Raw genomic sequence first — 16,874 nt, forward strand, 5'->3', positions numbered from 1 at the left:
CTTGTTTATAGTTTTTTAAATCTGTCAGGGGAAGGCTAATTCCCCTTCCCCTGGGATGCATCAAACTGGGCCAGAAGATTCTACTTTCATGCTCTTTGTCTTGTCAAAATGGAGGAGAGCCCAGGTTTTTTTGCACTCTGCCTGAAGCTTTTGTTCTACTCCTGTATTATCGACTCCTTTCCTAAAAGAAAAAACGGCTTCAGTTGCTTCCTGAAGGCAAAGAGAAGTCTCGGCTCACACCTACGGTGAGTGTCCCCAAAACAAGCATTGGGTGCTTTTTGAAATCAATATCCGTTTATATATAAAGAGCATAAAGGTGATTTCCCCCCCCTCCAAGCATTTCTTCTGTGTTGTTTAGTGCTTGGTATTTTATGAGTGCTGAAACTTTTGACTTCTACATCTTGCAAATGTGGTTATCATGATTTTAAAAAAAAGCAAGCTATTTTCAGTACTGTCTATTCTTGCATCAAGAAGAAGAGTGCTTTGCAGTAGCAACTGTATTGTAGTTTCCAGCTCAGATCTTTGAGGTATTGCCCAATTCTCTCAGATTTTTCTTGTCATTGCAGAACAGTAAGGGATCTAGGAAATTCTTTGCAAGAAACATTCACTGCCATGCATAGGATGTCTCAGCTTACTTTTTTTGTGCTAATTTAGTATCTTTGAAATATTCTTCAAAAGCTACAAGCACGTACTGCAGGTACAGCTTTACTGCTTAAGAAGTTAGGCACAGCCTTGTAATTTACATAGAAGCAATTTCAGCAGGTTCTTCTGCTGCTAACCCAGTCCCTTAAGAAAGGAACAGGTAACCTCATCTGGGCAGTGCCCGCAGTGGCAGCTCTTGTTCCCACAGTCTTGCTTTAGTCTCTGATCCCTCTGTCCGGACTGGTGGAATGAACTGGTCAGCTCCTGACCTGAGTTAAAATACCCTTTATTTTGCTGGGCTGGTTTTTGTCCTTGCTGAGTTGTTTAGAGGCTTGATTGCACAGTCTTGTAAGTCACTGGCAAAACTGAGGATGCAGCAGGAGGCAAGTGTCCCTGTTACCTTGGGCTTACAGCATTTTTCCAACATCCCATCCCACCTCCCAGGATGTCTTTAGAAGCTCCTGTGGGAATACTGTCCTCCTCAGCTTGCCTAGAAGATTATGCTGCTGAGTGTAAATTGGTCCAGCCAGCCTGAATGCATCAGCTTAATGGGCTTGTACCATTTCCACAGCTGTTCACTGTGCACACGCACACACAGGTCTTTGATGCTAACTTTATTAATTCAGCAAAAAATGCATTACATTGTTGAACTAGTATCTCTTTGGAATGATCCCTGCATCATCTTTTAAAGGCAAACTGACGATAGACTGCTTTGGAAACTGCATTTACATTGGCTTTTGTACAGTTTCTGTTGCCCAGAAGTGATAGTTTTGGTCTGTTTCTAACATCGGAATTGCCATACCAGCTCTTACAAGGGGAGTGTGTTCTGCAGTGATAGTTGCAGATGTTGCTAACGTGAGGGGGCAGATGTTCCAGCCAAACTCTTCAGCCAAATGGGATTCTCCAGGGTGAGTTTTCCTGGCTTTTCCAGTATTACTCTCTTTGTTGGAGTCCATTCTCCTTGTTTTCATTGCAACAGGGGTATCTTCTGCATTCTGAGAAGTCTCTTTTGCAGGTTACCTGGCTCTTGTTTAGCTCCAGGTGCTGGATGAGTGGCAATGCCATTGCTTGATCTTTTCTTGGAGCTTAGTGCTCTTTTTCTTCATATTGAAAAGCTGGCATTCAGCCTCTGTCCTTCACTACACTAACATCGCTTCACTTTTTACAATTAAAGAAAAAAGTCATCCTCCACTGAAACAGTTTTTAAAAGGTAAATTTAAAGCAAAAAGTTTAGCTGGCCTGTGTCAAATAGTCTTAAGATAAATACTACAGGAAATAACTACAGCCCTATCTTTACATGTTCTTTAAATCCACTGAAACCATAATTGCATGTCATGATACCCCTGGAAGGCAAGTAAGAGCTACGGAAACAGCTGTGTTTAGTAGGTGTGGTCTGGTCCTGCAACACAAATCTTACAAAAATCAGCCTAGTAACCACTGCTATTGGAAACAACTTTACAGATATGTACACTTTAATAGCTAAAGCTTGCAGTTACATGATTCAGGAGGGAAGGGAGAAGGGACTGACCAAGTCCAGACATACTCCCTCTGCTCACCAGCCAAAGTAGGTTTTTGCACTGAGAAAATACACAGCGTTTGTTTTGGATGAACAAGGCTTTCTCTCCTCTCCTCCCCAAAGCAGGTGAGCATCTCTTACTCTTGCCCATCCCATCTGTGACTCCCACTTAGCGGGGGGGCAAAGGCTGCATTTGGAGAGCATCATAAGTGTCCTTGGTCGCTGTACTGAGTCCCTGAAAAACAGAAAAACAGGTGAGGTACGAGTGTGAGTGCTTAGTTCTCCCCATCTGACTGGCCAGGAACAGGGTGGCAGGGGCTCAGTAGCATAATTCTAATTATTTTTTTTTTTTTTTTTTCCCTAGAGAGGTTTTTATTCATGAGTGATTCCTTAGTCTTTGTATGGTATCAATAGCTATCACTTACCTGAAGGCAAGATGCATCCTGAATAACTGTTATGAACATATGACTACAGCAACTCATCCTCACTGGTTATATAGATCTTTAGAGTACATTTTATTTGCATATTATTGACTATTAAGAGCTAACTGATGCTAGAGTGAACCTTGTCTGCTAACTAAATGAATAGACATCAAATCATGAACTTTCTTTTCTGGACTTCTCTTTAATTTAGAAGGGAAGTCAGATGCAACTCTAAGTTGGCGGCAGGGCTTCAGATGGCTGTGAACCCTGGGAAGCATCCCCTTGCACCCCTTCCTGCAATGCAGCAGTCCTTCTCCCGCCAGCCTGCTCTGGTGGTGGTAAGTCAGCTGTAACGTGTGAGTTACAGAGTCACAGGTCAGCCAAGGAGGCTGCCAGAGCAGAGGTAACCGGGGCTTCTGAGAGTGAGTATTTAGTAAGACAGGTGGTACCCACTTGTAAAACTTCTAGCTACCCTTCACTCCTCTGCTATGAATATTTAGTGGCATACTGAGTACAATGATAAGATAGTGCTTCTTATCAGCTACCTGTGACTATCTCAGTGGAGCAGGTTTTGAAGAAAGATGCCATTAGCTACAAATATGCCGTGTTACAGGAAAACTTCCTGGCATGTGCTGCATCAGAAGAACTTTTTTATATATATTTTATTTTTGTCATTTTGAGATGTCAGTGGCAATGTACAGGCTTCTACAGAAAGTAAAATGTATTTTGGAACAATTCTGTACGGTGGCCCAAATAAGGCCTTACTGATGGACTCCTTGCCCTCTGTTATGTGTGTGCAACACTGAACCCCCCCCAGTGCACCAAGGGGCTGGAGGTGCTCACCAGTTTGTGCTCTGTATGCTATAGTGAGATGGGCTGAACCACTGATTCTTTGAGTTATGACAGCTGTTTGGTAACCTGAAGGTTTCCATTTAAGGAGTAAACAATTCTGAGACCAAACTGTATGCATCATCAGCCACAGTGGAAAGGTGGTTCTCCAAGATGCAGGACTGTGGAAATAGTTCCTGGCAGAGCAGCTAAACAAGCGTTCCTGCCAGGTGTATTTAGAATTGTGCAGCCACTTTATCAAAGTACCAGCAGTGTGGTCTTTGCCCTAAATCTGAGTAACTATCCTCAGAAAAGTGCTTAGAAAGCTCTGCTTCATCATGCATCATTAACAGTGCAGTTAGATATGTAACTACAGGCTACAATTAAGCCACGAAGCTAGATGAGGGGAGCAGCTGCTGGATGTGTTGCCTACCTGGTAGACACCTTCGTTCCCTTTGCCTCGCCGCCTTTGCTGCTTTGGGAAAGAAAAGCAAGCATAGATTAATGGGTGCTTTCACGATTATGCAAAATGAAACCCCTAACTTCCCCCATCCTGTACTGAGGGTCAGCAGCTGTGGTTGGCCTGGACACCCACTGCGCAGGAGGGAAAGCACCTGCTAAGTCTGGACCAGCTCAGACATGCGTCAAGGGCTGTGAAGGAGAAAATAGCAAGGATTGGAAATTATTTTGGGTTGCTGACATATTTTCCTGTCATAGTGTTATAATGCTGCTATTTCTTTGATTTACTGTATGTATAGAGATTTGGCAGTGTTCCTATAGACACGGATTGTTTCATGAGCTCAATCCACACCGGGAAGAAATGGGGCTGTGTGTTTTGAGTTACTGCATGTCCGCTGGCGTCCGAGGGACTCTGCCCTCTATTGGACAGACATGGGTGAGTAAGTAAATTCTCCCGCACAGCTTTTGTAAGCTCTCTAGATGTTCAAAGGAGCTGCAGATAAGGCTGTCTGAGGACAAAGTCACGCAGTATTTAGTAAAATAGGTACTGGGCCTGTCATGGTACAAATAGAGTACACAAACAAGGTCACTCACACCAACCAGGTAAAAAGAAAAACCTCCTCCTTGAACCCACTTGCTGTTGCAGTCCCAGGGGTAGGGGGAGCTGCCAGGCGAAGTAGCCAATTTGTGCATGAGAGTGCAATTTCCAAGTGAGAATCAGGGACAGCAGAGCTTACAGCCCCCTGGATGGAGGCTGGCATGTCAAGCCTATGTCCCCACCGCAGCAGAGTACTGACTGTATCACAAACACATGGCAAGGAGTAGTGCCTGCCACAATTAAAATTGCAGCAGCCTGTTAAATGATCATATATCTAGAATGAGGCAAGGGGTTTGGTGTTCCCATCCCCCCAGTAATAGAAACATTCATAAAAACGTGGTGCGACTTTATAAACCCATAGCTCATAACTTGACTATGAGCTTGACTATGGCAGAGGGGTATTAGAATAAAAAAGGGGAGGGGATTAAATATTGGTGTTGCTTCAGCATTTCTCAACACTAAACTTTGTTTTGAAATACCCCTTTTTTCATGTTTCAGAGGGAAATGAAAGGTTATATATGAGACACTTTGACATAAAATAGAACCTGTGTAGGTCACAGCAATTTTTCATTTTGCCATGAACAGTGTCCCCAGATGGTTTGTTTTCAACACAAGCTTCCCTCCCTCAGCAATTTGTGCACAGAGCTAAAACTATCCATTTGCCACTAGCTTGAGATATACCTGATGCGTTCCTTCTTAAACATTTGAGAGTAGAGGAAGGAGAATGTTTCCCCCATTACTTTTCTGAAGAGAGGCACAAGGAGAAGCTTGCAAATGCTTGCTTGTGTCGATAAAGCAGACCAGCCTCGACAGCCCATAGAGGGAAAACTGAACCTCCAGCTCTGAATTGCTCTGGAGCAATGTCCTCAACTAATGTGAGTTGCTGGGCCACAGATGTTGCAGCATTTGAAACCAGACATTTTCTTCAACTGTTCCTCACCCATCTCATACCGTCTGCCTCCTCAGCTGGGGCAGCTATCAGAATTTTTCTGTCCAAAAGTTGAAATGTTTTCCCTTGACATTATTCAATCTGCCCAGGTACAGTGCTGGTATACAGGCTGTGTTTCTAATATTGATGGGAAAAAGCTTACTGTCTGATCTCCACCTTGTTTTATGGCTACTATAACGCTATAGCTACATGCCTGTCCTACTGCTGCACCAGTAACCTGCTGTTTACTACAGGAAATAGGTAACTGCTCTCAGCTGTGCCTGCACATGCTGTGCAACACAGGGACTTTCTTGTGCAAGGCACCTACATGCAGCTGGGGCTACTGCTCTGTAACGGACTGGCAGTGAAGAATTTTTCATCCCAGGCTTTCACCAGGAAGGAAAGTAGGACTCACCTCTCCCTTCATTCCGATTTCACTGTATGCCTCACCCATCTTGTCCTTCTGCAGTGACTGCAAGCAGAGAGGGGGAAAGAGTCAGCATGTTACTGGAAAAGCCAAGCCAACCCCTGGGTGACTGCACTCCAAGCCTGTGCTTCTGGGGCTGCCTTGCCTTCAAAGCTTCATTATATTCCAAAGAAGGGACAGTGGTGGGACTTGATCGATATGCTTTTAAGTAGATGCTATATGTGATCAAATTTGCTTAGCATATCGATACCACCTCATCTCCAAACACTTAAATGAATATAACTCTACCCTCAACCAAGTCATTTATCTAGACTAGCACCAGATACTACAATCAAAGCTCTCCAAAGAAAAGCTTTAAGCAGCATTTGTTCAGGAGCCAGACCTAAACATGCAGCTCAGGCTCAGAGAAAAGGGAAGTCTAACACTGCAGGGTGAAGGTTAAGAAAGAGGAGCTCTTCCTTCCTCCATCCAGGGAAGCAGTTCCCAAATGTTTACGACCAGCTGTGATCAGAGCTTCTGATTCAGTAGTGATGAAGGCCAGTCTTGGAAAGAAGCTCACTTCTCAGCAAGCACCAAACACCCAGAAAAACCTGAGTTAAGACATAAGCATTAGCATTCATGTATCTATCCTTTGGAACACAGACCACCACATTCAGCCAGAGTTAAATCAATTAAATCAACAGGCTCCTAAGCAGCCACTTTGAGATGCACTGGCATTTAGCCTTTGTGAGAGAACAGTCAGAGAGGCTGGAGAACAAGTGCATAAAATACTGCAGCATCAGTCACGTGGGACCCAGGTTGGTTAGTCATAAGTTAACATAAAGGGATCAGCAGGTATCTTGATCCAAATTCTTTTCCTTATCCACCCAGGGAGTCAATGTTTTTGTCTTATGGTGGAGAAGGGAGCAGAAATTTTCTAGCAAAAGGGGAAGGTAGGAGGGAAGTCTTTGAAAGCAACTGTTAAGTTTGAACCAAAGCTGAAACTGGGGGGGGGGGGGGAGGGAGTCTCCTGTGAAATAGAAACTCCTATTTCCAGCCACCCCTCCCTCCAGCTCTCACTACTCACAGTGTAGACAGTGTCCTGAGGGTTCTTTCTTCTCTGCTGTAAAACAAAAGAAGAAAGTTGCCTATGTGTTGCACTACCAGCATCCCCTACCACCTTGTATGTGCCTGTGCATTTGCTCTAAGGCACAGCTACAGCTCTATGAGGGTGCCATGCCTGTTACAGCCCATCTTGCCTCCACCCCTAAGGCTCTGTTAAGACAACTTGTTCTCTGGAAAATTAAATTAGTTTTAATAATTGATAAAACTTAGCTCTTCTCTGCTCAATCCCTACAGCTGTCACCTGCAGGCAACCCCTACACACCGATGCAGAAGGTTTCCCCTCCTTTTTCCTTTGAAACTGTTGGGCTCTGCAGCAGAAACAGTTGTTTTGGCTGCTGCTTTACTTTTCTTGGCACTTGTTTGGCAGCATCACAAGCAGTGAGCTCTCGTGAAACACCCACTCCTGCCTTGCCTGCTCCACATCCGCCCCAAGGGTGGGTGTCACTTCCTATTCTGGGTGGCTGCAAGCTCTCAGCAAAGTGATGGGGGGGGCACAAGGGGCAAAGATCAAAGGGGAAGGTGGAAGGTTTGCTCTTGTCCCCACCATGCCGCCAGCCGCCTGAGTTACTACACAGATTTTGCCATTCCCTCTCCAGGAAGGCACTTGTGCTTAGCAAACGCGTGATGACTGCCTGCATGTCTAAACAGCGGTTAGACACAAGAAGGAAGGAACCAGATTAAAAGAAAAAAGGTGCATGTGTGGGAGGAAGTTACCTGGTGTCTCCCACCCAGCTCAGGATCTGCACCTCGCTTTGCCCCCAGAACATCATATTCATCTCTGTGTCCACGAGACAGTTTCTGAAACAAGGAAGCAAGAAGCAGTGACAGTCATTATGATGATGAGAAAATAGATCTTGACTTAACACAGGAAAAGAAAGGGAACCCAGCTTGGTGTCCAACTTCATGAGTACTATAACTGAGCTAGAAATTATTTTTACCCCTTAATGCAACTGTCAACAAAAATGTCTACAACTAAGCCATGGAACTGATAGAGTAGTCTGTGCTGCACAAAACTGCAAGCCATTGCATCAAGAACATTTCTTAAGTAGAAATGACCTGAAAATGAGAGTGCGTGAGGGGGAGGGACTCTGACTTCCATGCTTTCTCTCCGACTGGTGGGTGAAGATCCATGAGCTTGATTTTTCTTGCAGAGCAGCTCAATTAAATTTGCATCATGAAGCTATAGCAATTTGATGCCCAACACATTTCTTAGCTGGGAAATGTTACCTTGGAAGAGGGCAAAGGAGAGATTTCAGGTCAGAATAACACAGCTGACAGAGTGCTATTAAAGGCTGACAGGCAACACTCCTTAAACTGAAAAAAAATGCGTTAGTGTTCATACATTACACAGTTAAACAGTAGAACTCATCACAGGATGTGGCTATGGTCAAAAGCGTGAGAGAAAAAAATTAAAATCAAAAGACAACTAGACATAGCAAAAATAGCTGAAGTTTAATGCTGCCATGAGTGAGCAATTTAGCTAGGAATGACAGACAGGATCTTGTTTCAGTCCTCCTTCACTGCCTAAAAAGCCATCTGATGCTGGCTATGATCAGGGTACAGTGGACGAGGCACACCTCTGGTACAACAGGAAAGCTCTGGGACAAGACAGCTGGGCTGTGATGACTCAGGCCCCAACCCACCTGATGATACAAGAGCTGCAGTTGCCTAAAGTCAGCAACACAGCATTCCTGGGTGTTTGCCCTTTCTCCAGCCCACATCAAATAACATCGGCAACACGGGCGGTGGCGTGCCTCTGAGCCGCCCAGGGAATGGTGATCAGCAAGAGCTGCAAGCCAGTCGCCAAGGGTCAGGTGAGAAATTGGGGGGTGCACATCATATATAACAGTCCAGTGGCTGCACACACACACAGAGCTCTCGCAGACATGTTATGTGGTGCAGCACACCGTCTCTGAAATGGTCTGGGTTCCTGGTATACCCTCAGCTCAGTGGATCAAATCGGGAACCTACAGCCGAGATATCTATCTAGCACCCAGCCAGATAAGTGACAACAGAACCTGCCCTTGAGGGCTTTTATCTTTCCTCCTTACAACTGCTGTGCTGCACACCTCAGTATAACGTTTTTCATTAGCTGGGTCATCCAGTGTGTTTCTGATCCACAGGCAATTCATTATCTATAAACACCCAGAAAGGTCTGTCTGGGTAGCAGATTTGAAAACAAACAAAAGCAGTAGTTACTTACATTATACACATCATCCTGGCCTGGTTGCAGTTGTGGTTCAGAGGCTTGGCTAAGCTGGAAGAGAGACCATACCATGAGCAGAGAGACAGAGGCTCCATTCAGTCTTTTTGTTCCCTTTCTCCTACAAGTTACTCTCATCAGAAACAGGGCAACCCATAAGCAGTCCTACCTGTGGCACCAATGGGGATTCAGGCAATACAAGTCACAGCTGCACTAACACTTTTATCCACACACCAGGTTGCTCTCAGCAGCCAGGTCATTTTACTTGCATAACACCAGTTCACAGCTACGCAAAGCATATGAGTTTGGGATTTTCCCCCCCTCCACTGATTTTGCATTCCTATTCTGTGCGTATCATAATCCTGTGCTATCGGAAGTCTCTCCATCAGGATACAAAATCATAATTGATGCCTGTATTAAGAAAAACTGGGTATCTGGGGCTGCTAACAACCAAAAGCACCCCCGAGACCCCACTCCTCCAGGAAAAGTGCTGCCTGCAGAGTTCCTGGGTGTCCTCACCTTCAGAGGGTGCAGGGGATCCCTGCACTCCTCGGGAGCAGCACCTGGCTTGTGGGGCTGCAGTGCCGCCACAGTTAGTTGGCATGAGTGGCAACTAACCAGTATGTAAAGGATTTCCCTTCTGTAGCTACTCTTTGGCTCAGCTCTTCACAGTATTTATGAGCAGTTAATTGCTAAGCCAAACTTTCAGGTAAAAAGGGGCAGTTTTAGGTCAGTGAGAGCAGCTAGCTTGTGTTCCAATCTTTAAAAAAAAAAAAAAAATTGTCAAAGTACATTCTGCATTGCTTTAGCCTTGTTAAATTTCTTATTAAAAGTAACCTTCTAGCTAGGTTTGTCTTTAGGCATAGGAAAAACTTGACTTTGTTTTTTAAAATTGTATTCATAGTAATTACAAGTTACCTACTCCACCCCTTTCCCTGTGAAAGTGCCATTATAGTCCCTGAACCTTTGGCGAGACCAGTAATTTACCAAGCATGTAGCCCACATTTCTTGCAACAGAGACTAAACGTTCACGTGCGTTGGCCATGTGCTCCATCAATAAAAAGCTCACAACAGAGAGGAGGCTGTGCCATTGGCAAAAGCCTCCACAAACCATTCCTTTGGCCAAGAGATGAGGTGAGAGATGTGACACAGCTTGCAAGATTTCTAAAAAACTCCTAGGTTTGGGACAAGACAAAGGCCCCTCAGGAAATGCCCCACCAGCTTCTTGGTGCTTTGTGGTGGCGTTTCAGCTGCAATGCCTCTGCTGCTTTTGGCTGCAAGGCTCCAGCGTAACCACAGGCATGGCTCTCCCCTTCCTTCTGCTGCCTTCCCTCATGCAGCAGCTTACTTGGTACAGCTGAATACTATGCATGTTACCAGCAAACAGCTAGGCACACCAGGAAGACAGCCAGCGCTCCCAGACCTAAAGGCGAGGGATGCTGCCTCTGACCAGGAGCCATTTCCAGCTCCAGCTCTGCCCCTGCAGGAAGCCCGGGTGGGAGAAACCACACTAGTTTCTGCCCTGTAGCAGCATGCTTAAGACACGCTCTGGGTGGGGAAGGAAGAGCGGCTGGCAAGCGCACCGCGCTTGCGGCAGCTACTTGTGCCAGGTTCACGCTCCTCCTTGGATGCTTTGCCAAGCCCTCCTTAACTATCGCCCTGCACTGGGCGAGGTGCACAGCTCCTGCTGGCAGGTACAGTGCGCACTGTGTGTGCCCCAGCAGCAATTCCCTCTAGCAGCCTCAAAAAGACTTCAAGTCTCAGAGCAGCGCTTTCATCTGCAGTCAGGATTTACAATGGCAACAAAAAAGGTTTCTCCTTCTCCTTTACTGAGTTCTGCTCGTTTCCTCCAAACACCCCTCTCTCCCTCTGGGTTCAGCACTGGCTTTACAGTCCTGAGAGAAGATCCCGCTGCAGAGCCAGTGGGGCACCAGCAGCAGCACATCACCCTGTCAGGGCTCCTGCTGGTGATCTCAGCCATGACCTCGTGAGAAGCAAGCCAAGATCCCAAGCACAGCTTGTGATCATCCCCTTTGCTTCTGGGGGAAGGCTAAGCCAGGTGTACAGACAGTGGCCAAGACACCTTTTCACCTGCTCAGGCTTGGCTGAAAGCACCATTGCATTGGAGTGCTTTGTGCTGGGGAGAGGCAGACAGCTCCTCTCCTATGATTAACAGAGCTCTCAGAGCATGTACGTCTGGAAATGTACATACCTCCATTACATTACATTATCTTCGTCCGTGGAAGTGCACTAAAGGCACTAAGTGTCTCCCTAGATGCTGAACAGCTGCTGGATAGTAACAACAGCCCATCAAGTTGTGTCCATCCTGTCCCCCTGACTCCTCTGCTGTTGTTGTTAGGGTTATATCATTTGCATCATCACACTCATACTATCAAAGATGTCTGACTTCTTGAGATGTTTCAATACATCCTTCACAAGCATGCATTTATCCTGAATTTTTCTGTATATCCTCTCCTCTCTTTCCAATGACAAAGCAGCAGAAGAAACCACATCACTGTTGATGAGGCATTTCTCAGCTACAATATCTAGAATCTCTGACTGCATCCATAACTACACTCAAAACACTCATATACTCTCTTCCTCTCCATTCATGAATCTTCAGAAAGAACTTCCCCAGATTGCTCAGGCTGACACCAGAAAAGGAAGAAAGTAAAAAAGCAAAAAAGAGAAAAAAAAAAAAAAAAAAGTTCTTATTTAGAGAGACATGCTTCCTCTCCACCCCCACTTTCCAGTTCAGCCCAACTTGTTTACACCACCAAAGCCAAATACATCAGTGTTTGGATAGACTGACCTTTGCTTTCACAAAAAGGGCTGTCATGATGACTGCGTAAATGAAGAGGAATCCATCCAGTAAGTAGCAGAGTCTTGGGTCTGTCAGTCCAAGAACTGGTACAGCATCTGTATCGAAACATCAGATACATCAACAAACAAGGCCATTTGTATCACTGGGTGCTTGACAGCATAAATGTGGCAGTGCTGCATAGAGCTTCATGAAAAAAATAGCCAGTATGAGGGCAAGTCTGTCCATTTGCAAAGAAGATGGAAATCTGAATAAGAATCATAGGATTAATTAGGTCAGAAAAGCCCACTGCAGGGCCAACCCTCTCTCTAAACAGCATCAGTTAGACCAGGCTGTCCAGGACCTCAGCCAGCTGAGTTAGAGTATCTCCAAGGATAGAAACGTTTGCAACCTCCCTCAATCAATACAGGACATTTTACCCAGAGTTTCCCACCCACAGAGTCCAGGCTCTGCTCCCTGCAGCTTGCAGGCACGGGGCAGGGAGTGAGCACAGGATCTGCATGGAGATAACCAAGGATTACTAACACCACAGTTACTGCACAAAAGCCACACACACAGCATTTGTTTTCTGGGAAAACCCAGCAGCGTCTCCTGCAGGGATTCATTACTGGGCCTGGTTAGATTCCTTCATCAACTAAAACTTGTGTGCTTGTGTGTGCATGTGAGAAAATATGTCTGTTTGGGCAAAATTTTAAGGAAGGTCTTCTCGGGACAAAATTTTGTGTTAAATGTAAAGAAAGATTGACACCACCATAGTCAGCTGGAGATCCAGGCTGAAATCGCTACTCTACTTTATTCAGAAGAGGAATTTAAAGATGCATCTCCTGTATCCCAGGTTATATATTGTAACTGTAAAGCTGCAGTGTATTCTCTGTTAGGGTTCTCTTGGGCTCCCAGTTTGGGGTTGTTGGAGACCATTAATCATGAGAAGGGAACTATGGGCAGGGGAGACAGACTTTTAACCCCAGATGTCAGGACACATCCATGAGATACCCATGAGACACACTGATGTGCTTCTGGTTTGAGAGAAAGGTTTTAAACCTGAATTCCCTCCACAGGAACTTCATCTGGCTGCCCCCCCCAAAGATTTTTACTTGTATTTGGTTTTAAAAGAAGTGTTAAAACTTTTCTGAGAGAGAAAAATCTACTATTACCCTAATTGAGAGTTCAATAAAATTGTTACTCAGAAGATGTTGATGTTCATTTCCTAGTCAACATTGCATATGTTTATATCCTGACTGCATCAAGCGGGGCACAGTAATATTGTTGGTTTTCAACAGCTAAAACAGATTAAACTGCCCCTGTATCAGTTTGTAAACATTCAGTTAGTTCACAAATGTATCTAAAAAAAATCAAAGCAGTTCAGGTCAAGAAGCCTAAGTAACTATAGATCCAATATGCAGCTCCAGGTCCATCCCCAAAGGAAAAGCTGTACTGCACAGTTATTAAGGAAAAGCTGTACTGCACAGTTATTAAAAAAAAACAAAACCAAAAACACTTAAAAATGAATCTGAGATGCACTTTGTACAAAGAATTGGAGGGAGTTCAAAAGAGAAAGACAAGAATGATCAAGAGCCTGTGAAGCCCTTCGATGAAGATAAATTGAAAAGAATTGCTATGATTCATCTCCTTCCTAAGGTGAACAAAGTATGGCAATTCTTATTAACCACATGTGATGGAGGGTAGCTGAACCACTCAGTGCAGTGCTTCAAGGTGCTGAGTTACTCCAGTGCTGAGAGCGGGACCATTCTGCCTGCTGGCGTATCTCCCTGGCCCATTGGGCCATGCTGATGATTTCATTAGAAGAAACTTGCAGAAGATATTCAGGCAGTACGCACTCACCACCATGAGGAAGTCGCCTTCGCAGAAATAAAGTTAATGATGATGGCCTGTTGCTCTGCTCAAGCATGCAATTTGTATAAAGCATGACTGAAAAGCCATGCCTGGATACTTGGTAATGTAATTGTAAATTCTCAAGCAGATGATGATACAATCGCTGTTCCCACTGAGAGCCTAACACAGCCAGAAAAAAAACCCCCACCACACTTCCAAACGATTTGTTTGCTTGTCTGAACTAGAGTTCGGATTTATTTTTTTTTAAATCATGTGTCTAGAAACAAATCCATGGAAATAAATTAAGATCCTAGATGGTTTTCCTTCTTCCCCTCCTATTATTTAAAAAAAAAAAAAGAAGGTTCAAAGCACTTTATAAAAAATAACCTTCACCACATTTTTTTCAGGATTATAAAACCTGATATACATGGGGTAAATGGAGACAGAGAGATTAAGTTATCTGCCCAATACTGTATATTAAACCAACAAACAAGCTGAGATTAGCTTCCTAGAGATTTTCTTCTGAACAGCCACAGCACAATATTTTACACTAGAGTTGATTCAACACAAAACCAGCTTGAATCACATTAGACTTGGTAGCTAAAATGCACTATTGGGGAATACAGCTGTACAACATCCAGAAGCAGTTTGTTTCTATCAGTAATTCAGCTGCTTTCACACAGTGCAGCAGTCTGCCCCAGCATACCCTGGCCTCGAGCTGGACGTGTCCAGAAGCAGATCAGGGTTTTCCAGCGCTGTCCCCAGATCAGAAATACAATGCAAGGAAAGCAAGCAGCCTAGCACAGAGTCAGGAAGCCTGGGTGTATCTGAGATGCTACTGAAGGCGGCTTTAGGGATCCTGGCCCTGACCTCCCTCTTCCTGCACCAAAGCAGGGGACGTTCATACTGTCATCTAAAGTCCAGTATTTCTCCAGCACTAATAAACTCCCCAGACCAGGAGGAGCTCAAGCAGGAGATGTAGAGGACTATGGAGGAGAAGTCAAGAGTGCAGGGGACTTAGCTGTAGCTCCGTGTCAGCTGTGGTCAACCTTGGCTGACTCTGTGGAGCCACCCAAGTGCCTACACGGTGCTTACCTGGGGCAGCCTGGCTTCCAGCACCCCAGGTAACAGATTAAAGCTGTTCAATGAGGGAAATCCTGCTAGACATAGTCTGGCTGTGATGATTCCTGGAAAAATATGTATTGAGCCAATGATAAAGTCCAATGTTTAGAAACCAAGAAAATGAATTAATTCATGTCTTTTCCTTCCTTAATATGTTTGATTTCCGTATTCTTTTAAAAAAAGGTACAAAGCACTTTCTAAATAATAACCTTGCAACAGCTTTCTGGATTAGAAAGCAAGAGAGAGAAAGAAAAAAGACAAAAGATACAAAGCCTATTGAAACAAAGGTCAAAGAGATAAAAAGTGTAACAAACAAGTAGCAGTTAAAACAGCATCCATTCATATGAACAGGATCAGTTTACATTTTTAAATTGCTAGAGGAAGGGTTACTGTCTCTTCAATGTTTGCACGACATGCACAAACAGAAGGCCAGTCCCTTGGGCACGACCAAAATGCACTCTCTGCCCTTCCTCAGCCCTGAGCCATGGTTTGGGGAGCTGAGGCCAAGGTCACGCCGCTGCAGTGGATGGGCTGGTGATGGAAGCTGGGCAGAGCCAAGCCTGCCAGCCTTGAGGGAACAGTCACACTCAGCTGCCTCATACAGAGCAAAGCACAAATAATGAACATTTCACTGATAATTCCCACTCTGTTAACCTTACAGATTACCCAGCGCCTACTGTGAGTTGCACAGCATCTTCTCGATATTCATATACCAGTGTTTTACCAGTCCAAATTTCATCAGTCCAGTAAAACACAGCAGGATTTTAAAGCAAGATGTCTAAGTACAGGCACATGGCACAGCTAACGTCAAGTCACAGGCCAGCAGGGAATACAGTTAGGTTGCATTGTAAATGATGTCAAGCTTACTGCTTAAATGTGGCTCAAACAGCATCTCTCCCTCCAGGCATCAAAAAGGAGTTGAGTCACAAGTCAAGATCTATGTACACAAATACACAACGGCTTAAGGATGAGGTCAAAGTGGTGCTCTTGCTCGGGAGGGAAGCAAGCTCTGAAGGAATAACAACTAGAAAGTTTGCACTTATTCCTGCTCACCACGTCCTCCTATGCAAGTAGCTGCACAGTTAGATCTCCCATTGCACAGCGGGGATGACATTTACTCGTAGACTGTCGGGATGTTAAGGAATACCAGAAACAAACTATGCAATTTACAGCATTAGGTAATTAAGGGTTTTTTTAGGAGTTTGTACAGGACAAGCTATGGAAAGCTTTGTACAAGGAGCTGACACAGGATGAACAAGGACTGGTGGAGCCATAGCAGATGAGGTAGCAGGAAAGAAGATGGAGTCAGTAAGGGGAGCATTGCTTTGTTTTGTGAAAAGGTTGCCAGCCCTTCTCAATCCCAAATCCCAGCTGCCTGCCGCCACAACTGGGGCTCTTTCCCAAGCTGCACTTCTGCCCCGGAAAAGTTTCTTCCCAGCACCTCCTACTTCCAAAGCCTGGACTTTTGTTCCCCTCTTCTTCTCTCCTCCCGCCCAGCGATGCAGCCCTGCCCTCGGCTGTGCCAGGGCACTCTCTCGTGCTGCTGCAGGTCCGTGCCCACACATGCCCGGACCCTGGGCTGGCACACCTCCCTCATCCTGCTCCACACGCACCCCTGGAGCAACACTGCCAGCACCCCCGCGACAACCGCCTGCGGCCTTTTACTTTTTAAAGTGTGGGGGGGAAGGAAGGGAAAAAAAAAAAAAAAGGCAATTCAATTCACACCAACTGCTAGTGACAAGCGAGTGAGAAAAAAACCTCTAGCAACAGACTGACAGCAACCCTGGTAGCCGAAGGAGAGGAAGCCCGGGGGCCAGCGAGGGAGGCCGTGCTGCGGGCGCCCGCCTCGCGAGCGCTGCGTGGCAGCCCGCCCTGCGCGGTGTGGTTTCGGAGAACAGCTTCAACCCCCTGGCTCAGGCCCAGCACCAGCTTTCCTGCACGTGGCCGCAGGTTTATCTCCGGCCACCTGCC

The 16,874-nt window shown here is 45.4% G+C and overlaps 2 protein-coding genes across 4 annotated transcripts in view; one reads left to right on the forward strand and one right to left on the reverse strand.

Moving 5' to 3' along the window:
- Nucleotides 1–248, forward strand: part of POU2F1 (POU class 2 homeobox 1) — a 121,927-nt gene extending 121,679 nt beyond the window's left edge. The window contains exon 17 of the transcript XR_011325074.1: nucleotides 12–248. The gene's annotated coding sequence lies outside the window, so the exon portion shown is untranslated. The remainder of the gene's footprint in view (nucleotides 1–11) is intronic.
- Nucleotides 249–1,241: 993 nt separating this feature from the next.
- The window catches only part of CD247 (CD247 molecule), a 58,910-nt gene continuing 43,277 nt past the window's right edge, over nucleotides 1,242–16,874 (reverse strand). For 2 of the 3 annotated variants that reach the window (XM_069785457.1, XM_069785455.1), the window contains 7 exons: nucleotides 11,940–12,046; nucleotides 9,128–9,181; nucleotides 7,639–7,722; nucleotides 6,887–6,922; nucleotides 5,809–5,865; nucleotides 3,842–3,883; nucleotides 1,242–2,393 (listed from right to left, as the gene is read on the reverse strand). In XM_069785457.1, the coding sequence (XP_069641558.1) occupies nucleotides 2,328–2,393; nucleotides 3,842–3,883; nucleotides 5,809–5,865; nucleotides 6,887–6,922; nucleotides 7,639–7,722; nucleotides 9,128–9,181; nucleotides 11,940–12,046 (446 nt within the window). In that variant the 3' untranslated portion in view covers nucleotides 1,242–2,327. The remainder of the gene's footprint in view (nucleotides 2,394–3,841; nucleotides 3,884–5,808; nucleotides 5,866–6,886; nucleotides 6,923–7,638; nucleotides 7,723–9,127; nucleotides 9,182–11,939; nucleotides 12,047–16,874) is intronic. The other variant, XM_069785456.1, reaches the window with a different exon arrangement.

Source organism: Haliaeetus albicilla, chromosome 6 (genome assembly GCF_947461875.1).
Source record: "Haliaeetus albicilla chromosome 6, bHalAlb1.1, whole genome shotgun sequence".
Lineage (NCBI taxonomy): Eukaryota > Metazoa > Chordata > Aves > Accipitriformes > Accipitridae > Haliaeetus > Haliaeetus albicilla.